Source organism: Saimiri boliviensis, chromosome 7 (assembly GCF_048565385.1).
Source record: "Saimiri boliviensis isolate mSaiBol1 chromosome 7, mSaiBol1.pri, whole genome shotgun sequence".
Taxonomy (NCBI): Eukaryota; Metazoa; Chordata; class Mammalia; order Primates; family Cebidae; genus Saimiri; species Saimiri boliviensis.
Genome location: NC_133455.1, coordinates 51,047,291 through 51,070,183, shown reverse-complemented (window position 1 = coordinate 51,070,183; position 22,893 = coordinate 51,047,291). Strand labels below are relative to the sequence as shown.

The 22,893-nt window shown below is 33.6% G+C and overlaps 1 protein-coding gene across 16 annotated transcripts in view; it reads right to left on the bottom strand.

Annotated features, from left to right (window-relative positions):
* Nucleotides 1–22,893, bottom strand: part of PPFIA2 (PTPRF interacting protein alpha 2) — a 500,797-nt gene that overhangs the window by 127,459 nt on the left and 350,445 nt on the right. For all 16 annotated transcript variants that reach the window (XM_074402490.1, XM_003927840.4, XM_010338464.3 and 13 more), the window contains one exon: nt 20,188–20,304. In XM_074402490.1, the coding sequence (XP_074258591.1) occupies nt 20,188–20,304 (117 nt within the window). The remainder of the gene's footprint in view (nt 1–20,187; nt 20,305–22,893) is intronic.

The window sequence follows — 22,893 nt, the reverse complement described above, 5'->3', positions numbered from 1 at the left end:
CTTGTAATCCCAGTGCTTTGTGAGGCTGGGGTGGGAGGATCACTTGATGCCAGGAATTTGAGACCTGCCTGGGCAACATGGGGAGACCCCATCCTAAAAACAAAATGAAAAAAACAAAAATTAGCCAGGTGCAGTGGTGTACACCTATAGTTTCGGCAATTAGGGAGGCAGAGGTGGGAGGATTGCTTGAGCCTGGAAGGTCAGGCTGCAGTGAGCCACGATTGTACTATCGCACTCTAGCATTCCAGTCTGAGTGACAGAGTGAGACTCTGACAAAAGAAAAAAAAAGTATGCTTCACAGCCTAGCTACATTGGAGTTTTGTAGTGAGGACAGTGCAGCAATTTGAGAGAAACAACTAAGAGAAAGAGAATGTAAGAAGAAAAAGAAAAGTTCAGAGAAAATATAACGGAAGTACAGTCATTTCTGCTCATGTTTTAAGCACTTGTTTAAAAGCATGAATTTTTTTCAACATGATAGATACATTAGGAAACAATTTCAGTGTAATGTAAATTGTGTGTGTCTGTGTCTGTGTGTGTGTGTGCGCATGCACATACACCTGCATTTTAATATGCAATTTTCTTCCTAAGCAGCACTGGCTAAATACAGAAAACTACACTTGGCTGAAGGAAAAACAAGCCACATAGGAACACTTAGAATGCACAAATGCCCATTCCTCAAATATCTAAAACTGACCACAGTTCCCCATATATGTTAAAAATTTGCACATCTGCACCTGTGTTACAACTTCCTGCTGATTTCAGAAACCATTTCTTCTACCATTTCACAATAAAGTAAAGTCTTCAAGTCTTCTAACACTCACTTCCACAAGCAAACTTCAGCTCTTTTTCAGGGTTAAGAAAATACTTATCACTATATTTATGCAATTTCCAACCATTTAATGTGTTAAACTGTTACTATTTTTATTAGTTTTTTTACCTTTATTTTAATGTGACACTGATAAAGTTTTTAGTGTTGTGCCATAAACCTCATTTCCCCCATAAGCCCGTGTTATTTATTGCACAATATGCATAGCTCATGATTTTTAGGAATGCAAATTACATAGAGAAGATTGGACTACAGAAGAATGGGAAGAACAGAAAGCATCATGAAAGCAGTGTGAGAAAGATAAAACACAGAGAAAGGAAATGTAGGCAAATGGCATGAAGTACTGGTAAGTCCAAAAACCTAATACAATGTGAGAGTGTGGAGAAATAGCTGAGTGAGTCAAAATGAAAAGAGCAGAGAAAGATAGAAACAATTGTCTTTTTAAAGTTGACCAGAGGAATTTCCCAATGTGAGGAGGTAGCAGTTCTATTAAATTTTATACTTGTCTAGTTACTTGTAGCTTGTATACAGAGTTTGAAGATATTTAAAATTATGGCAAATCCCTGCAAAATCATATCTGTTATCTCAAATTTGGAAATAACTGGCTGGCAATTGGTTCTACCCTTCTTCTCTAGTCCAGATCTTAGATGCTGCCTAATGATTATAAACTGGCCTTTCTGAGTTTAATGTACAGATAGCTGTGTAATGTAGAAGTTCACAATTCCCTTCCTCTAGGAGCAATTCCTAGAGAAATGCTCAGCTCTGATCCTTCAACCAGCAGCATTTCCACCAGAAAGGAGAAGAGAGACTATAAAGGGGGATGTGATCAATGAATGGTAGTAGGAACTCCAACATTTCTACATATTCGTAATATCACTTACCACTTTTATTAAATAGAGTTTGGTACCCACAATACAGCAGTTCTATGTTCAGATATGGGATGATATCTTCCAAGGATTAAGTCTGTAGATTCAACTTGTATCTTAAGAGATAATTTAGTAACCAACAGTGACTCCTTGGCAATAATGTTTACATACTATAAATAAAACTATAATAAAATCATACTAAATAATTCAAAAACACTTCTTTAAAATAGGAGAAACTATTGTATTCTTGGGGTAAGCAAATATAACTTGATATGTTAATACAATGAAAAAAACATTACTGAGCTCTCCAATAAAATGAATGAATCGCAAAAAAATTATGCAGAGAAACAGAAGCTAGATACCAAAGAGTACATAATGTGTGATTTAATTAATATGAAATTCTGGAAAAGACCATTCAAATCGATGACGCCAGGAAAGCAGATTGTTTGTTGCCTGGGCTAAGAGGTGGAATGGGGGAGGTGAGGTTGACTTCAAGGGAGCATTAGAGTACTTTTAAGGGTTATGAGGATGTTCTTTATCTTGATTCAGGTGCTTATGAAGGCATATATATTTATCCAAATTGACAGAATCGTGCACTTAAATTGTATGTTCATTGTACAGTAATAAATTTGCTTTTTAAAAATCAAAAAAAATGAAAAATTAATTTTTATTTTGAAAAATATTTTATAGAATTAAAAAATCATATTTAAGATTCTAGAGTTCTAAAGAATTTTGGAGAAATTGAGACTCAGGTAATCACACAGAGTTGATCTGAATTAAAAGGCAGAACTTTTATTCCCAGTTAATTTAGTTAATTTACCCTTTACCATATTGCCTCTGATAGGAACATATAAATCAACAGGATTAATTATACATGCTTCATAGTATAGGCAGGTACCAAGCATCCACACACCATATATATATATATATATATATATATATATACACACACACACATATATATATATATGTACATATATATATGTATATAATATTGACAAACATTTTTTCAGTGCAAATGAATATTTATTTTCTAATTAGAAAAATGTTTGTTCCAATTCTGTGCACCTGCAGTTCATGAAATCTTGTTAATGCATTTAACAAGAAAATTGCATACTTTTAAATGGGCTCTAGGTAAGAGAAATTTAACTAACTATAGATAGTAATCAGGCAATTAAAATAAAACATTTTTAAATGTTAACTTTTTAAATTACATTAAGCAGTAAATGTTCACTGCATAGTCTTTATGTTATGCTGTTGGGGTTATCCATGAGAACATTTTAAAACTCTCAATTTTTATTCTGTTCTGTTTATGAAACTTTTATTTGTAGAAAATATATAATCTTAATTTTTATCACTAAATATATTGTATGGCAAGCTTACTGTATGTCTTAATAATATCAGAGTAGAACGTTATATTAAAACTGTGATTTATATCTTATAAAAAGAATATCTTGTTTTTGTTCCAAACCATTATTACCTTGACATGCCTTTAAAATAAATTGTGGAACTTTAAATGACAAATGGTAATATTAAAAGTCAATACTTATTTTAAGCAACTTTACTGAGATATAATTTACATGCCATAAAATGCACCCCTTAAACATGCAAAGTTAAGTAGAGTTTAGCATACTTACAAGGTGTGCAAATATCAACATATTCGCACATTTTTTCACCCCTAGTGGAAATCTTATACTTATTAGCAGTCACTCATACACCTCCAGCCCCAATCACTAACTACATTCTGTCATACAAATTTATTGTTCCGGACCTTTACATAAGTGGAGTCACTGAACATGTGTTCTTTCATGACTAGTTTTATGCACTGAGCATGGTGTTTTAAAATTTTATTCAAGTACTGTAGCATGTTACCCATACTTCATTTCTATTATTGCTGAATAGTATTCCATCATGGGGATATACTACATGCTATTTATATATTCATCAGTTGATAGACATTAAGGTTGTGCCCATCTTTTGGCTACTATAAATAATTGTCATAAACTTTTGTTTATAAGTCTTTATGTGGACAAATGTTTTCGGACAAATAGATTCCTAGGAGTAGAATTGCTGGTAATTCTATCTTTAACATGTTGAGGAACTGTTTTCCAAAGTGGTTGCACCATTTTACATTCCTACCAGCAATGTATGAGAGTTCTAATTTTCCACATCTTCACCAAAACTTATTATTATCTGTCTTTTTAGCTATTCTAGTGAGTGCAAAGTGATATTTCCTTGTGGTTTGAGTTTGCATTCCTAATGACTAATGACGTTGGACATCTTTCAGGTACTAATCATCCATTTGAATGCATTATTTGGAGAAATGTCTATACAAATGATTGGCTTTAATATAATTGGATTTATATATTTTTATTGTTGATTTATATGAATTTTTGACATATATTTTTACCCAAGTCATTTATCAAACATATGGCTTGCAAATACTTTCTTTCTATTCCATAGATTATCTTTTCCTTTCTTTCATGATGGTGTTTTGTTTGAATTTCAAAAGATTTTAAGAAAGTCCAATTTATCTTTTTTTAATTGTTTGTGCTTTGGGTGTCATTTCTAAAAAATCAATTTCTAACACAAGGTCATAAAGATATTTAATTTGTTAAAACAGTAAAAAGTATATATTTGAAATTATTAATTATCAAATGCAATAAAGACTCATGTTAAAATTTAAAATACATAAATTTTTACTTATTCATAAATATTTATTGAACACTGTGTCAGATGGAAGATAATTAAGTTTTAGAATTTTTTTAAGGTGATAATACATTTTTGATATCAAGGCAATTCTATCAAGAAGAGAAGTAATACAAATAAGCAAGTACATGCATTGCAATTAAGAATAAATTAACACGAGCAAAGGGAGGGGATTTTTATTTTGCTTCATATATATCTTGTGAGAGCAGAGAATATCTTTGTAATATTCTTTGAGTTAGGTCTTAAAAGATGAGTAATTATATTTCAAGTAAGGGAAGGGAGAGGAGTACTTATTCCAGGAACAAAAAATAACACGAGCAAAGGGAGGGAGGGGGACATCCCCTGCAGAATAATTGCGAATAATAATTCCCTCTGAATAATTATCCTGTATTCAGAGCAGAAAATATGTGCTATAAGGAAATGATAAGATATGAGACTCGAAAGGGAAGGCCAGCACAGATTATGATGGCCTTTGTTTTTCCATACTGAATAAACTTTGGTTACCACATAGAATGACAGAGAACTGTCAAAGGTGTTTGAACAGAGAAGTAACACGTAAAGCTCTGCAGGTAAGCTGTACTCTCTCATCATAAACCTGGTAATTCAGATAAACCCTTTGCTATCTGTAATGGACAATTTTTGTTTGTTCAATACCCATTTTTCTTTTTTCCCCTTTTTCACAGCTAGAGTTGCCAGATGAAATAGAGAATGCATGCTTAGATTCCAATTTTCAATAAACAATAAAAAAACTCAAGTATAAAGATATCACATGCAGTATTTGGGTCAAGCTTCCACTAGGGGAATTGATTATATAAAGAAAGCATTGAGCTAAAACCTGCAATACAAGCATAAATCATGCAGTTATCTGGCAGAGGAAACAGAAAGATCAAAGACAAAGAGACACAGGTGGGTTTTGGATTTTCAGGGAGACCAGTGTTGCTAGAATCGACTGGATTAAATAAAGCAAGAGGGTGGGAGTGGACATAGATGGAAATAATATGTGGGTTCTTGAGATCATTTTAAGACTGGCTTTTACTCAAGGTGATATGAGAACTATAGGAAGATGTTGAGCAGAGGAGTAGCATGATTTCACTTACATTTTCAATGGATCCTCAGTCCTCTTATAAAAGACAGGACAAACAATGAGTTTAAGAAAATAAATTAAGAGGTGAAAGATTATGCTGGCTTAGACCAGGGTAATGGAACTAAAGGTTATAAAATGGGTCATATTCTTTGAATGGATCGAATGTGATACATGACAAAAAGCATAGACTCAAGGATGACTGCAAAATTTGTACAATTAGAAAGATGCAGTTATTTTTTAAGAAGAGAACATTTATAAGAGAAGCAGATTTGTGGTGAGGATGGGGCAAAATCATGGACTGGGTTTTGGAAACAAAGTTTAAAATGACTTATTAGATGTCAAAGTAAAGGTGTCAGGCAGGAAACTGTATGAGCTCACAGTAAAGAGTAGCGAGTATATGGTTGTTTTCTGCAAGCAGTTATGACATTGGATGAGATCATCTGTGGAGTGAAGTAGGGGGCCATCAAAGATGACTAAGAATATCTTTGTAGAACTCTCTTCTGTTGTTACTTTATCAGAGAGGTCTTTCACCCCTGCTATATTATATATTTACAAAATATATTTGTTGTCTATCTCCCCTACCAAAATATATATTCATAAAATTTCTATCTCTATTAAAAGTTTAAATTTTAACCTATATATTATTGTACACTCAACTGCAGCAATATAATTTTCATACTTGGCTGTCAAATAGACTTTCTAAACTCAATATGTTTAAAACATGTGTTCAAAAAGTGTTTCTCCTCCAAATTTTTTTTTTGCCTTAATTCATTCTCAACTCAACTAGTGAGAACTTCATGTTTTCACTTTCTCCAAAAGCAATGGACTCATCATGAGTTCACCCTTTTCCTCCCATCTTTTATACAATCTATTATAAAAACTCTGTCATGACCTCCCCCATTGTTACTCTTGTGTAGATCATCTACTCTCCTTTGAATTACTGTAAAAACCTTGTAACTCATCCTTTGTTTCTAACCTTGTTTCTTATTTTCATTCTAATAGCAGTCAGACTGGTAAGAGAATGAAAATAATTCTTATACTATGGTGATCCTGTTACACTCTAGTTAAATCAATATTCCCATGATAAATTTTAATAATTATCAGAAATATAAAACATAGAAATGTCCCACATAACAGTATGAGATAAACATGTTAATGATTGATAAAGGAAAACATTTATCTGTCAAATTCTTAAATGATCTGTATAGTTTGAACATGTGTATTTATTATTTTCTTTAGAGAAACCCATCAACTGAAAGCTTTCAAATGTTTTTATTTTATCATCTCTAAAATAACACTAGAGTGGATCTATCTTCCTGGATGAATTACTAAGTAGTCCTTTTAGATGTGTAAATATAAGTCAAGTAGGCTCCCACATCCCAAGGAAGAATACTTAATAGAATCCTGACAAAAAGTGCCTCTTCTACTATATCTTGATATCCATCAAAGATAGACTGGATAAGGAAAATTTGGCACACGTGCACCATGGAATACTGTGCAGCCATAAAAAATGATGAAGCTGGAAACCATGCCCTTTGCAGGGACATGGATGAAGCTGGAAACCATCATTCTCAGCAAACAAATAAGAACAGAAAAACAAACATTGCATGTTCTCACTCATAAGTGATTGTTGAACAACGAGAACACATGGACATAGGGAGGGGAACATCATACACTGGGGTCTGTCTGGGGTTAGGAGACTAGGTGAGGGATAGCAGGAGGAGGGAGAACTGGGGAGGGATAACATTAGGAGAAATACCTAATGGAGATGATGGGAGAATGGAAGCAGCAAACCACCAAGGCATGTGTATACATATGAAACAAACCTGCACGTTCTGCACATGCACCCACAAACTTAAAGTGTAATAAAAAAAGTGAGGGAGGAAGAAGATATTGACATAATCACCAGGAAATTTCAGGAGGGAGAGGAAAAAACAGATTGCTCCCCTTTCAATTGTGAAGTTCAATATTTTTCTAAATTCTTTGGTAGACTAAGACAATTGACTGGATCACAAGGAGTTCCAGGAGTCCACAAGGAGAACTTACCATGAGGGAAGGAAGAGTATGAACTTGAACTAGGGTTCAACACCCGGTGGTGGTTCTGGCATGGAATCTGGAAGATCTTCCTGGCTCAGTCATCTTGAATTTGGGAACATGGGTATAAACCTAAACTTCAACTGATAAAAGTTGGAGAACAGAAAATTCTTCCTGAAGAATCACTTCCATAGAGGTTTTTACTACTGCTGGTGGAAACTCCAAACTAGGCCATTTACTGGCAAAGTTTCATTCATTCATTCATTCATTCATTCATTATACTTTAAGTTCTGGGGTTCATGTGCAGATCATGCAAATTGTTACATAGGTATACATGTGCCATGGTAGTGGTTTGCTGCATCCATCACCTGTCATCTACATTAGGTATTTCTCCTAATGCTGTCCCTCCCCTATCCCCCCATCCCCTGCTGTTCTTCCCCTAGTCCCTCAACCCACAGACCCCAGTGTGTGATATTTCCCTCCCTGTGTCCATGTGTTCTTTGTTCAACACCCACTTATGAGTGCGGAAATGCAGTGTTTGGTTTTCTGCTTGTGTCAGTTTGCTGAGAATGATGGTTTCCAATTTCATCCATGTACCTGCAAAAGACATGAACTAATTCTTTTTTATGGCTGCATAGTTTTCCATGGGGGGGAAATGTGCCACGTTTTCTTTATCCCGTCTATCATTGATGGGCATTTGGGTTGGTTCCAAGTCTTTGCTATTGTGAACAGTGCCACAAACATATGTGTATATGCATCTTTATAATAGAATGATTTATAATCCTTTGGGTATATACCCAGTAATGGGATTGCTGGAAAAAATGGTATTCCTATGTAGTTCATTGAGGAATCACCACACTGTCTTCCACAATGGTTAATATATACTCCATCAACAGTATAAAAGTGTTCCTATTTCTTCACATCCTCTCCAGTATCTGTTGTCCACTAATTTTTTAATGATTGCCATTCTAACTGGGATGAGGTGGTATCTTAATGTGGTTTTGATTTGCATTTCTCTAATGACCAGTGATGATGAGCTATTTTTCATATGTTTGGTGGCTGCACAAATGTCTTATTTTGAAAAATGTCTGTTCATATCCTTTGCCCACTTTTTGATGGGGTTGTTTGGATAGCTTCATTTGGTCTCTATGTCAGTGGATTATTGCAATGGTGCATAAATGGCATTTGATTTTGAGGGAATATTTGTTTCAAAATGGATACTTTGAGGGCTGGAAATATGCAATAGTAGTCTTTTAAAAAACTTACTCACTTGTTACTTTATCATATTTTCCAGTTATCTTTTCATTAATTGAAAAAAAAAAAGATTCCTTTTGATCTGATCAAGTTTTGAGTTTTTAGATAACTTAAGCAGAGCAACGGTTGCCCCAAGAGGCTGCTACCTGACTTACTGTTATTCAGGTCACTTGGGCTCTCCTATATTTTAGATAGCCAAAAGAGAGCTCAACTTACCTGTATTCAGGTCATAAAAATTATATATGTAAAGGATTGGTGGTAGAAATAATAAAGAAGAAAGTTTAATCTCTTTTCTATTTTAAAAAATTTCATTTCTGTCAGAAAGCATGCATACAATTAAATTTTTTAAAAATCAAATTGTTTATCCCTAGGAAAAGAAAAATGGTTCCAAAAGAATATCTGCCATCATTCTCAGCAAACTAACACAGGAACAGAAAAGCAAATGCCGCATGTTCTCACTTGTAAGTGGGAGTTGAACAATGAGAACACATGGACACAGGGAGGGGAACATTACACATTGGGGGCTGTCAGAGGGTAGGGAGAGGGAGAACATTAGGACAACTACCTAATGCATGCAGGGCTTAAAAACTAGATGACAGGCTGACAGGTTGCAGCAAACCACCTTGGCACATATATACCTATGGAACAAATCTGTATGTTCTGCATTTACATCCCAGAACTTAAAGTTAAAAAATAATCTGTCAATGAAATCCACTATTTTTGAAATATGAGTACATCATATCCTGATAAAACCTCTTAGCAAATCTCTAAAAGAAATTCCAGATCTGATAATCTACCAGTTACTATGATAAGCATCACATTAATGAATAGCATTGTTATTAAAGTATATACTTTTAGAAGCTTTATAAGTTTTAGACAATAATAAATGAAAATTGAAAAGGAAGAGAAGAGAAAATTAAATCCTCCCAATTTGCTAAATTACTAAGAAAATACCAAGAGTACAGTAAACTCTTAAAAATAACAGGTTTGCAAGTTTGCTGAAATCCATATCAATGTTGGAAAATCAGTAGCATCTTTATATACCAGTATTCATTTATTAGGAAAAACATAATGAGATAACAATCACAGTGACTATAAATGTCTGAAAGTAATCTAATCATCTATAAGGTTTCTATGGGAAAAATTAAACCATTTTATGAAGAACATAAAATAATACATAAATAAATGGAGACATAAGCCATATGTACACATGGTAAAACAGTATGCAATAGAGATGACATCCTCCCCAAGTTAATTTATTAATTTAAGCAATTCCAATAAAATGTTATTGGGGCACAGAAAACGATTCCCCCAGATATGACTGGCTTGCTGAGTGCTTTGAAAATTGAAAAGCCTCAAAAATAATCCCTGGAACCAAGATCTTTCTCTGTCCTTCTCTCCTCCCTTTCTCTCTCTCTCTCTCTCTCTCTCTCTCTCTCTCTCTCTCTCTCTGGAATTTCCTTATCTGACTAAAAACACCTGTTTCCACAAGAAATGTAATTGTCTTAAGATTCCCCTCTTTAATAATCTTGTCAAATAACCTATTAACCACTAGAAAAGAGAAGAAATTGGGAGTCCTCATACCAAGACAGACTTATCATCTGTTCCTCAGAGGGCAGCTCCCAGAAATTACCCAGGTGACTTAATCTGCATAATAAAACAATATTTGTTCCTGGGCAGTTTTTCTCCTTACTTTCCATTAATTTGTCAGTCCCACCCAGCTTCCAAAAAGAATCATTTGCAAAATGTTTGCATTATGAATCCATACATCTTTCCCCTATGATGAGAATATTTAAGCATCAGCCCTCTGGCTCCTCTTCCAGTTTCATACATTGTATATGGCAGTCATGTCCATATGCATGTTAAAATAAATTTTGTATGCCTTTTTCATATTAATCTACCTTCTCGCAATTCATTTTCAGCAAACATTAAGAAGGCGAAAGAAAATCTTTCCATTGGCCCCTATAATTTCAACAAAGTTTAAAAATGGGATTTGAAAAGCTGATACTGTAATTAAGCTCTAAGTATCAAGATTTATAAAGTAAATAGTTAAACAGTGTGATATTTATTTATTATTATTGAACTTTTATTTATTAAGTGCTCATTATGTTCTAGGAACGATTCTAGGTACCCAGGCTTCATCAGGAATAAAACAAGGATTCTAACCTTTATGGAGGTTATTCTCTAACTAGGATGGCAGACAATACATTACCAATATTATAAATAAAATAAAGTATATAAACACATACTGTGCTATAATACATTACTATGTTAGAATATGTTACGACATTTGAACAAAGGCTGGATGGAAGTGAGGAAAGTAGCCACGTATATGGAGGAAATGCATTCCAGACAAAGGAAAGAGCAAATCAAGTTAACAGGAGGCCATTGTGGCTGGGGTGGATTTGGAAATGTAGTCCGAAGATAAAGACAATGAGATTATGTAGTGCCTTGTGCAAGTGGAAAGCAGTTGCAGTTTTGCGCAGATGACTGACATGTTCAGATACATGTTTTAAAACATCACTCATATCAAAACAACACATGAAACCTATAAATGTGTATAATGAGTATGTATCCATGGACATATTTTTAAAAATGAAAACAAACAAAAATTAGATGGCCCATGGGAGAAGCAGAGAGACCTCATAAAAAGTGATTGATTAAAATAATTCAGCTGAGAGATGACAGTGATTCAGAACAGAGTAAACAATGGATGTGGTGGGATTCTGGATATATTTTGAAGGGAGAACAAATCAAATTTCTTCAGAGTTCGATGGGAGGTGTGAGAGATAGGGAGGATGTGAGGGTAATGCCAAATTGTTTAGTTTGAACAACTGGAAATGTAAAGTTTTCATCATGTAAGCTGGAAATGATGGAGCAAGTTTTGTAAGGGGGATATCAAATAGGTTTAAGTTTTTGATATTTTAAGTGTGCAATTTTTTTAGATACACAAGTGGAGATGTTCAGTTGTGGCTGGATATATCTGTTTGGTTGTAGGGTCTGAACTAGAGGTAAAGATTTATAAATTACTAGCATATGGATCAGATGATATTGATTGAAATCATGGAAAGAGTATAAGTAGAAAAGATGTGGAGGGCTAAGCCCTGGGGTGTTCCAATATTAAGAAGTCAGAGGAAGAGAAAGAGATGGAGACATAGCCACTGGTAAGGTAAGAGAAAAACAGTGTAGTGTCCTATAATGCAAGAGAAGAAAGTGTATGAAGGAATAAAAAAATTACTTATGTCATATGCTGCTGAGACATCAACTATAGCAAGGGCTGAGAGCTGGCCATTGTATTTAGCAATATAAATTTAGTGATAACTGCAGTAGGAGTGGTTTTTGTATAGTAGTGGGGAAATACCTTATTGAAATGCATTTATAAAGGAATTAAAAATGTGGGTCCAAAAGATATATTTTTTTAAGTTGGGAAAACTTTGTATATTATAGGATTACAGTAGACCAGGGGTACCCAAACCCCAGGCCATGGACATATACTGGTCTGTGGCCTGGTAGGGATCAGGATGCACAGTAGTAAGTTAAGGTAGGAGAAAGCGTCATCTGTATTTACAGCCTCTCCCTATCAATTGCACTACTGCCTGAGCTCTACTTCCTGTCAGATCAGCAGCAGCAGTAGATTCACCAAGAATTGCAAACCCTTTTGTCAACTGTGTATGTGAGGGATCTAGGTTGTGCACTCCTATGAGACTGTAATGCCTCATGATCTGTGATTGTCTCCCATCACTGCCAGATGAGACTATCCGGTTGCAGGGAAACAAGGTCAGAGCTCCCACTGATTTTACAGTACAGTGAGTTGTCTAATTATTATATATTATTATATATTTCAATGTAATAATAGATACAAAGTGGAAAATAAATGTAATGTGCTAGAATCACCCTGAAACCATTCCCTACCCCACTCCACCCTGAGTCGGTGGAAAAATAGTCTTTCACAAAATTGGTTCCTGGTGCCAATAAGTTTGGGGACCACTGGAGTAGACAAAAAAAAAAAAAAAAAAAAAAAAAAAAAAAAAAAAAGACGGCAAAGAAAAGAGCAGTAAAAATTGCTTGGGAAATATACTTGATTAAATGGTTGCTGAAGACATTACACACAGATATAACAAAGTTTTCTTTGACAAGGCATTTTTGAAATTTTGGTTAGCCTATGCTCAATCTAATAAACTCTTCCATCCTCTTAGAAACATGGACAGGTTTGAGACTTTGCTTCAAGTAAATAATCTTATATTTTGAAATCCGTTAAATCAGGTAGTTTTTATGCTGCCTTTTCTTTCCATAGTTCACTTTTAATCTTTTACCTGTTTATCTCAGATCCTCCTGTTCATGTGCTATATGATTTGAGCCATTGATTCCTGCCCTACAAAACTCACAGGGTTGTTGTTACAGAGATCAAACAAAACAACTCATGTAAAGTTTATATTTCTTATTCTTAAAGACCTGTAGCCCCTTTGTTAATGAGGTTTTGAGACAAGTTTGAAGAATGAGTTGCCTAACTTTAAAGGTCAAGCACCAGCATTCCATATTAAGGCATATGCCATAGAACATTCATTCTGGCATGTGCTACTTCCCTGTGGATAAAGCACATCTTTGGAAACACTACATACTGTAATTCTTTCTTGAGGCTTGACAATATTAAGAATTAAAATATGAATACCATAGTACCACTTAAAAATTGTACAGAACAATATTTCCTAATCTACTTCTCCTGGGAATTTCATTTTTAGGGGGAGTGGTTCCCATGAGATACCGATTAAATTACTGGGGAACTTGTGTTTCATGAGAAACGTCGAGATAGATAAATTCTATCAAAGTGAAAAATAAAATTAGGTCAACTGAAGAACTTCTGAATGACAAACTTAAAAATTCTTCTGGTCTGGCTTAACAGATCAGACAAAACAAAATAGAGGAAAAATAACTTGTTCTTGTGGACATCACCAGAAGACTACAGATTTCTTGGCAGAAAATTGACCCTCAAATTATGTCATTAAGATAAAGGTAAATGAAAAAATTTTCAGTCAGCCACTCTTTTAAAGTCTTTGGAAATATCCTTCTTCAGAAAAAAAATGTTTATTCTGAGTCCCTCAAATCCTGGCTAATATAAACAATACTTATTACTGAAAACAGAGGAGTCAATTTCACTTCATCTTTCCATCTAATAAGGTCTTAGTTAACACACAATCACCCAGTCACTGCACTCAGATTTGTTTTGAACCTAATTAGTTCCCACAGAACATTAGAAGATTTTTTATTTTTGCCATTATATATAGAAGATCCCTGACCTTTGCTTATGTGCTTCTTCTCCAACTCAGCTTCTAGAAAACTAATATAAGATAACTTCATGTATATGAGGATAAGCCATGGAACAGCCTAACCCTACATCTTTTGGTTACTTTTCTAGCCATTCATTGACCTCTGTGCCAGTCCAACCCATGTGTATAGTTGGACCTGCTCTTTCAAATTTGGCCAATTCATAAGCTTCATTCTGTTTGGGGTTTCATTGCTTGACAATTCAATTGAAGGATAAAGGAGAAACATGCAGGTTGTTATGTTTTATTAGGAATTAGAATACAATATATAGGATCAATACATGGAAGAAAATACTCCGTGAGGGCAATCCAGTTGTATAAAAGCCTGATTATAACTATTTTTAAGAGAGGAAATTGATAATGCATAAAATGAGCTACAGTTGACAAGACTGAATCTTTGAAAGAACAGTTGCTGGCAGTAGCTAACATGAATTGAGGAACACATAAAAATGAAAAAAATATTATCAATATACTGAAGACATGTTTGTGGATGATGACTTTTAGTTAGAACTTACTGGGAATCATTAAAAGAATGGCATTTGTGATAAATGATGTTTATTGGTATTTTAAAATAAGATGAGATTTATTTATAAGTCAAACTTTTAATTGGATACATGATACAAAGATCTGCGTGAGACTCTGCAAATCCTCATACTATGATATCTCAATATTTCACACTAGCATGATGGAATGAAATTGTCTTCACTGAGGATCACATTGCTCATAGAGCTATACTGGCTTTTTCTAAGTACCTATTTTTGTCATCGATTGTTCATTCGAAGACAGCATTGCATTGTTAAAAGCAAAACCCTTAATTTTGATAAAGGCACATCCCATATTCCAGTTTTACAACACTTTTTCTCAATATCCTTCATGAACAACAGTCTACAATGAGAATATGAGACAAATAATTATCAAATTTACTGATCTGAGGATTATTCTTGCCACTGATTCTTCATTTTGCTTTATGTACTTTTTGTTCATAATTCTACTATCTGACAAGAACTAAAGAACTAAAAACATGCAAACAAAAATCTATTTCTGATTTTACATTTATTCAGCTTTCACATTTCCATATTACTGTTGCTTAAATTACTATGTTGCATTTTATTTTAATTTAAAATCTGTCATGAATAAATGTCAGGTTTAGAGAGGAGAGAAGAATAAGAGCAACAACTTAAAAAAGGAAGCTTTAACTTAGTTAATTTAGTAATTACACTCAAAGTGGGAATGATAAGCAAAGAGGCCTGGGAGGCGAGAAGAGGCCAGCAAGCTTGGGAAGAACCTCATGTGACATGTCGAGGATGTGACTTATTTGTTCTATGGTCACTGAAAGGCCACCCAACTCCACTCTTCAATCTATGAAGAACTAGTGTCTCAGTCACTAATAAGTGAGATGTATAAAAGTTCACTGCATATAGTTAAATGTGACTATTGTTTTGTGAAAGTTTTAGCATGTGGTTGACTCCTTGTACTTTTTCAGGTCTCAGTTCAAATCCCACCATCTTAAAAAGATCTCATTCTTTAATGTCTTTACCACTCACCTTGTAGGGGTCCCTTGATCATATCTATGCCCTTTTATACTGTATATGTTCGTTCATTGCCTGTAACCTCAACTGTCTTGTTAATTATTATATTCCCACCACCTGGAACAGGGCCCATTTACTAGCACCTTTAATAAGGTTGCTACTAAATATTCATTTGATTGGCAACACAGTATTAATAAATAGAAAAAGTATTTATTGCTTGTATACAATATGCCTAAGATCATGAAATTCTTTGAGTATAGTGTTTCTATTCTTACAACTTTGTAAGTTGGCAAGACTATTTTATCTGAAACTAAGACTCAGAGGTATTAAAGGGTAAGGGTCAGACAGCTAGTAGTTGTCAGAGATGGGAACTTCAAAAAAATCGCTATTCCATATTGTCTCTCTGATAACCCTCAATGAGGACTAATTAACCTTGTTTTTAAACTCCAATATTATTTCTGATACCACAATGTTTATCAAGTTTTATGATATTAATTTGGGCATGCTTATATCTCAATGCAGATTCTTGTCAAATTTATTACAGACTATATCTTCTGAATCGCTACCGTATCTAATATTCTACTGATTTGCATCAGTTAGCAAATATTTTCAGCTGAAAAAATAATTGGAAGTACATTTTATACAAGCCATGAGCATTATTATCTCCTTTACGAGAGCAGCATGTTTAGTTTTGAAAATTCACAAATTCCATCTAGAAAGAAACAGGAAAAAGTTATGGGAGCCTGGTTCTAAAAAGGTGGAATTTAGTGTTCTGAAAATTTTTATTGTCCTGTGAATATTTATGTTCTTCCAAAACAATCAATTAAATTTAAGGCGCAGAAATATTTAAATTCATTTCATTCAGTTAAGTGTATCTTTTCTTTTTATTGTTTTCATTTAAAAATGCTGATAATTACCAGACTTTTCCATGCGTAATAAGGCCTGTTTCAGAGTGTGCTTTTATGAGACTATTTTTGTTAACTATTTTGTCACAGAGTTCTCAAACCACTGACATAAAACATTTCCTGTTGGCTAATAACCTACCCTGACTGTGTAATTTAAGTAAAATAACAGCCCTAAACAAAGGATAATCCTTACGACTAGTATCACTTTTTTAGTTCTATTAGTATCTAATAATAGTTTTACATTTTTGTCCTGATCAACCACTTCTCAATTTACAAACTAATACTACCGTCATCATTGGCAATCTGCCAAAATAAGTATTCTCTTTTCTTTTGTTTGAATATACCTTTTTAAAAGTAATTACAATCCTTTGACAACGTGTTGTTTTATGGCATTAATATACCTCAAATAATCATGTCATGGAAAATGATTTTGATAAAAAAATGTTCTATAATATGTGTGTAACTTGGGAATATTTATTTAAGGACAATGAAAATAATAATCTGCATACTGTTTTATGTTTTATCAATAAATGTCAGATAAAGAAATGTGGTGTAGCTGAGCATGGTGACTCACACCTGTAATTCAGCATTTTGGGAGGCAGAGGTGGGTGGATCGCTTGAGCTCAGGAGTCCAAGACTAGCCTGGGCAACATGGTGAAACCCTGTCTCTAGAAAAAAATAAGACAATTAGGTAGGCTTGGTGGCTTGCACCAGTATTCTTAGCTACTTGGAAGGCTCAGGTGGGAGGATTCCTTGAACCCAGGAGGCGGAGATTTCAGTGAACCAAACTCATGTCACTGCACTACAGCCCAGACTGTCTCAAAAATATGTAAATAAAAATAAATGTGGCATAAATAAAACTACTTATTACAACACTTTACTGGATCATCCTGAGAAATCAATCACAGGATTAATATGAATTGAATCACAGTTTACATACATTTATAATTTAGACTATATATGACATATTGTACATATTTTAGGTTCACATTAAATGATATGAGCACGATATTAAAATAATATATCATTATTTAAAGCATTTAGAAATCACCCTTCTTGAAATTCAAGGATGCTAAAAAAAGAAATGAATACCAGTAACCACAATGTTTAAAAATCTTTAGTTACACCAACACAAGAAGTGAATGACTTAGCACTGGCATACAATTTCTTTTCTGCACTGGCTGAAATGCCTTCATTAAGAATTGGAAGTCAAAAAGTTAAAGATAAGTGCTTTAGGTCGCTAGTGACTCAAAATCCTCCATATGTGTACTTATATCTGTGAAGATCAGTAGAGACAAATATCAAATATGCATAATCCTCATCCTAATGCTGTAATGAGTTTCTGAAAAATAATATGACGTAAACTATCTTACATTCTATAATGTCTGCATATTCAAATACTTAGAGTTTATATTGTTAGAGTAGGTAGTTAGGCAATCATCATGTGATGGTCAGGTGGTTGTTAAACTACCTCTCTAAAACAATAATTGGTTGCAACCAGTGCCAGGGGAAGACCGTCTCTAATAAATAGAAAACACCTGAATCTGGTGATTAGCAGTTTCCAGATAAGATCTCAGGAGTTGAGCTGCTGGGCTTATGCACGCACAACGAGAAGCAAAGTGGCAGAGTTTAACTGGTCTATGAATAGAACATTCCTCTAAGAACACTCAACTAGTAAGGGAAAAATGCCGCAAGTGAACATACATACAACTTCAGTAAACATGCTGTGCAGTGCTGACAGGCCACTGTGCATGCAGACAGCCCGCCCCAAGGCAAGAATCAAGGGAGAAGTAAACAACGCCAGAGCCAGAAGCATGCCAATATATAAAACCCCGAGTCAGAGGTCAAATTGCATACTTGAATCTCTCAAGTTGCCCATTTGGCCCTTTTTAAACTGTACTTTATTTCCTTTTTTTTCTGCCTTAAAACTTTCCTGCTCTAAAACTTGCCTTGGTCTCTCCCTATGCCTCAAACCCCTTGGTCGAATTCTTCTGAGAAAGCAAGAATTGAGGTTGTTGCAGATCTGTATGGATTTGCTGCTGCTAACATTATCCTGATGAAAGAATACTTGAAAAATATATATGTATGAGCATTCTCTGCCCTCCTCCTCCAGAGGAAGAATGCTTTAAGTATGAAATAATCTGTTCGAGGATGAACAAAATCTCAAGTCGTTCATGTCTGCAAAAGGCATATTTTTTCATTTCTGGACTAGATTAGCATAAATACAGCATTATTAAATAAAATGATAATTTGTAGCCTTCTATGAAAAAGACTAGATGACCATAAAATCTATTTTTATAACCAACCAGTTGTGGTTCTATAATTCTCTGAGGAGAGGTATACCACTAATGACACCATTAAAATGAAAGAGCAATATCGAATTACATGTTAGTTTCCTAAACTGAGTGCTGAGTGCAAATGCCTTATTAAAGAGCTTGGTGTATCTACTGAAGCAGTATCAGCATATTTAGTTGAAGGAAAGAGAAATAATTTTATTAGAATCTCAGATACAGCTGATGAAATACGTCAAATTGTAGTTTATGTTTTATATTTAGCTTAAGATTTCTATAAAATATACGGAGAAAAGCTAAATTCGTGGTCTTAAATGAAGATCCATTCATTCGTCAGAATTGAAGCTTTTTTCTGGAAATTCATCTGATTTGCTTGCTTTCTTTTGCTTTTTTATTTGAAGGAAGAAACATAAGAAATTTGTCTATTTTTTCTACTAGTGCTATGTATTTTAAGGTCCAGTCACTCGATTCTTAATCACTAGGTTTTAGAAACTCTTGACATTTTCAATTACACCAATTTAGCTACCTGATTCACGTGGTCTTCATTTAGGAGCTTAACAATTCAAAGATATAACTTGTTACAGGCAAATGATTCTCCCAAGTTTCCAACACAGGATGTGTGAATGCCTCTGTAATTTTCATCTGATTCTGGACCTATCAATAACTTACCTTCTTCCTCTTGTGTTGGAAGGAAGTGTTCCAGCAAGAAACTTTTCATCTCTTGCTAGTGGAGCAACAGAGTGCTAATTTCCTTTGTGTGGGCCTAAACTTCACCCAAAAGGAGAATCATTGCATTATAAAAAATGGTCAAAGTCCTAAGACTTCAAGTATCTTTTACGTAATCTCTCATTAACAAGAGTACTTCTGAGGCCTCAAACAATGCAAGAAAATACTAATCGAAGATTATCAACAATTTTTGCAGTCACAAACAACAAAGTAGTGACCGATTGTATGTAATATCACTTACAATTCAAAAGTGTTGTTCTGTACTTAAAATAGTCCTGTATATATATGTACTTATATATATGCCACATATATAAACACACACAAATTTTATATGTATTTTAAATACTTTATATATCTTATAAATTCAATTTTATTTAATTGAAATACTTTTAAGAGAATCAAGAGCAAGTAGAAAATTCAAATATGCATATATGCACATATACAACATATACACATATGTATATATTTAAGAGAATCAAACTGGGAACAATAAATGAGAAGGGAAATCATCATACACCTTGAACCTTTGACCAAAGAATCCAACATATACCAAAAAATGTTCATTATGTGGTTTTTATATTTCCTTTCAAATAATATAAGAAGTAAACATTTCCATGTAAGAGCATGTGGTGTATGTCATACCTTCTCATGGATTTTCTGGCCAGGTTCCATCCCTTCAAGATGTTCTGACTCTGTGGATCCCTCGCTTGATGCCATTTTTCTTTGTATATGAACATTTTGTTCACGCAAGGCAACAATCTGCAAAATAAAAGCACTATACCTTTAAACTCTAAATAGAGCATAAAATAAAAAAAGAAAATGAATTTACTTCAATGTAGTTAAGAATTAATGAACAGTAACGAATAATCAGAAAGTGAACATTACATTTTACTGAATTACTACACAAAATATATTTTTAAATGTAGGTCAGCATTTTGAATAATTAGAAAAATTCATAAAATTTCTACTAAAAATAGGTTAAAGCACTGTGAAATTTACCTAAGAAAATATTTTCTAATTGGAAATGTCTGTAAATTAATTTTATATATATATATATATATATATATATTCATGTATTGTTAATTCAGAAATTATTTTTTTGAATTCATTTGTAGTATGTAATAAAAATGTTTCTTTGGTCTGTATTTGTAAAGTATATAAAAACATAAAGATTGAAGGTTAAAGACTAATTATGAGCACAATTATTTCTCCTATATTGATAGCCCATTTGCAATTTAATATAAAAATTATTTCATAATGCTGTCATGAGTATGTATTACTAAATTTATCTCATTATTTTAATGTCCATTATTTTAGTATTGTAGTCCACAATTTAATTTGCAAACACAAATTCAGAGAGCAGTTAATACTTGTAAACTTTCACCTCAATTTTAAAGACATAAGTATTTCAACTAAAAAACAAATTTTAGGTAGTTATAGCATAAGTGATCCTAGTAATATACAGAGTGAAAAACAGTATTCCAATCTTTTTAAAATGATATTTTAAAATACATTCACTCTCTCTTTCTACACACATACATATATATATATGTGTGTGTGTGTGTGTGTGTGTGTGTATCACTTTGAAAATACATTATATTAATGCTGTAACATTTATTTCATGGCATATTTTATTGTATTATCAACTCAGATATTAGTCAATATTAGTTCTTGGAGAAATAACTGTACATAGTATTTAATGCACAATAAGATCTGAATCATATTAAACTTATATGTGAAAATTACGAGACCAACATGTCACAAGACGAATAATCATTAACTAAAAAAAAAAAAAAAAAAAAAAGGAAACAAGAGATTGAGTGTTTGCCCTGCTGCCTGACACTACTTCAATGCCATATCTTCCACTATGTGTTCATGAGATCAGTTGATCTTGCTATATGATCTCTGACATTTGAGCAATTGGTATATTCTTTGGTAAGGGTATATGAACAACAACTAGGTATATGTTCTCTCTTTTATAACTGTAATCACCAAATAATTGGCTCCCTCACTCTCGTCCATCTACAATCTTTTATCTACAAAGCAGCCAGATACATCTTTAAAACTTAAATTATATTGTGTAACCCCTCAGCTTTCTAAAAAACTAATGTTTGGCCAGGTTCGGTGGCTCATGACTATAATCCCAGTACTTTGGGAGGCCAAGGTGGCTGGATCACTTGAGGTCAGGAGTTCGTGGCCAGCCCAATCAACTGGTGAAAACTGTCTCTACTAAAAATACAAAAATTAGCCAACATAGTGGCATGTGCCTGTAATCTCAGCTACTCAGGAGGCTGACCCAGGAGAATCCCTTGAACCTGGGAGGTGGAGACTGTAGTGAGCTGAGATTGTGCCACTGCACTTCAGCCTGGGTGACAGAGCGAGATTCCATCTTAAAATAAAATTAAATAAAATACAAAATAAAAAAAACAAAAAAAAAAACGAATGTTTTCCCAATTTATTTAGCCTAAATTGAAACTTCTTAACAAGGTCTATACTATTCTACATGATCCCTTTGCTTCAGCCACACTGGTCTCCTTTCCATCTCTCAAATATAACTGGCTCTTTCTTACACAGAACTGAGGAATTTGATGATCTGCCTGCCTGAAACATTATTCCTCAGCTACCATAGGGGGCACAATCCCAGCTTTCAAAATTCAGCTGAAATACAACTCCTGAGAGAGAATGTGTCTTGTCATCAAACACTTTTTACAATATATCCCTGTTTATTTTCTGGCGTGTAGCATTCATTAAAGTCAATTATTTTATTTCTCTGCTTCCTCATTTTGTTTATTTATTTAGCTAGCACAAGTCCTAATAATATCTCCGGAGAAAATAAATTTCAAAAGAATGCTTCATTAAAAACTGTATTTTCATATGAAGTAGCACATCAAATTATTATGTGAAGAATATTAACTAAAAATGTGTTGAATTAAATAATAAATGGATATGGGAAAGCAAATAATCTAAACCTAATCAATTCAAAAATAACAAAAGATAAAGATTTGGAGTGCATACGAAACTTCAGTAACATCCTTTTCTCATTAATCAATATGGAAATAGATTACATCAAAGGAATGACAAGAAGAAGAAAATAGCTCCTGGAAATATCATTTTAATATTATACTCTTAACATGTTACTTTTTGCATAAATATTATGTTACAATTGATACATATTGAGATTTTATTATGAATTAGAAATGTTAAAATATTCAAGTATGATTTGTTAACATTCCACTAAGATAACACCTATGACTAACAGACATGCTAATACAAAGTACCAGGACATTTAATAATTATATGCTTTGTTTTCTATTATGAATCTACCCAGAAGTGAAGGGAGACATTGAA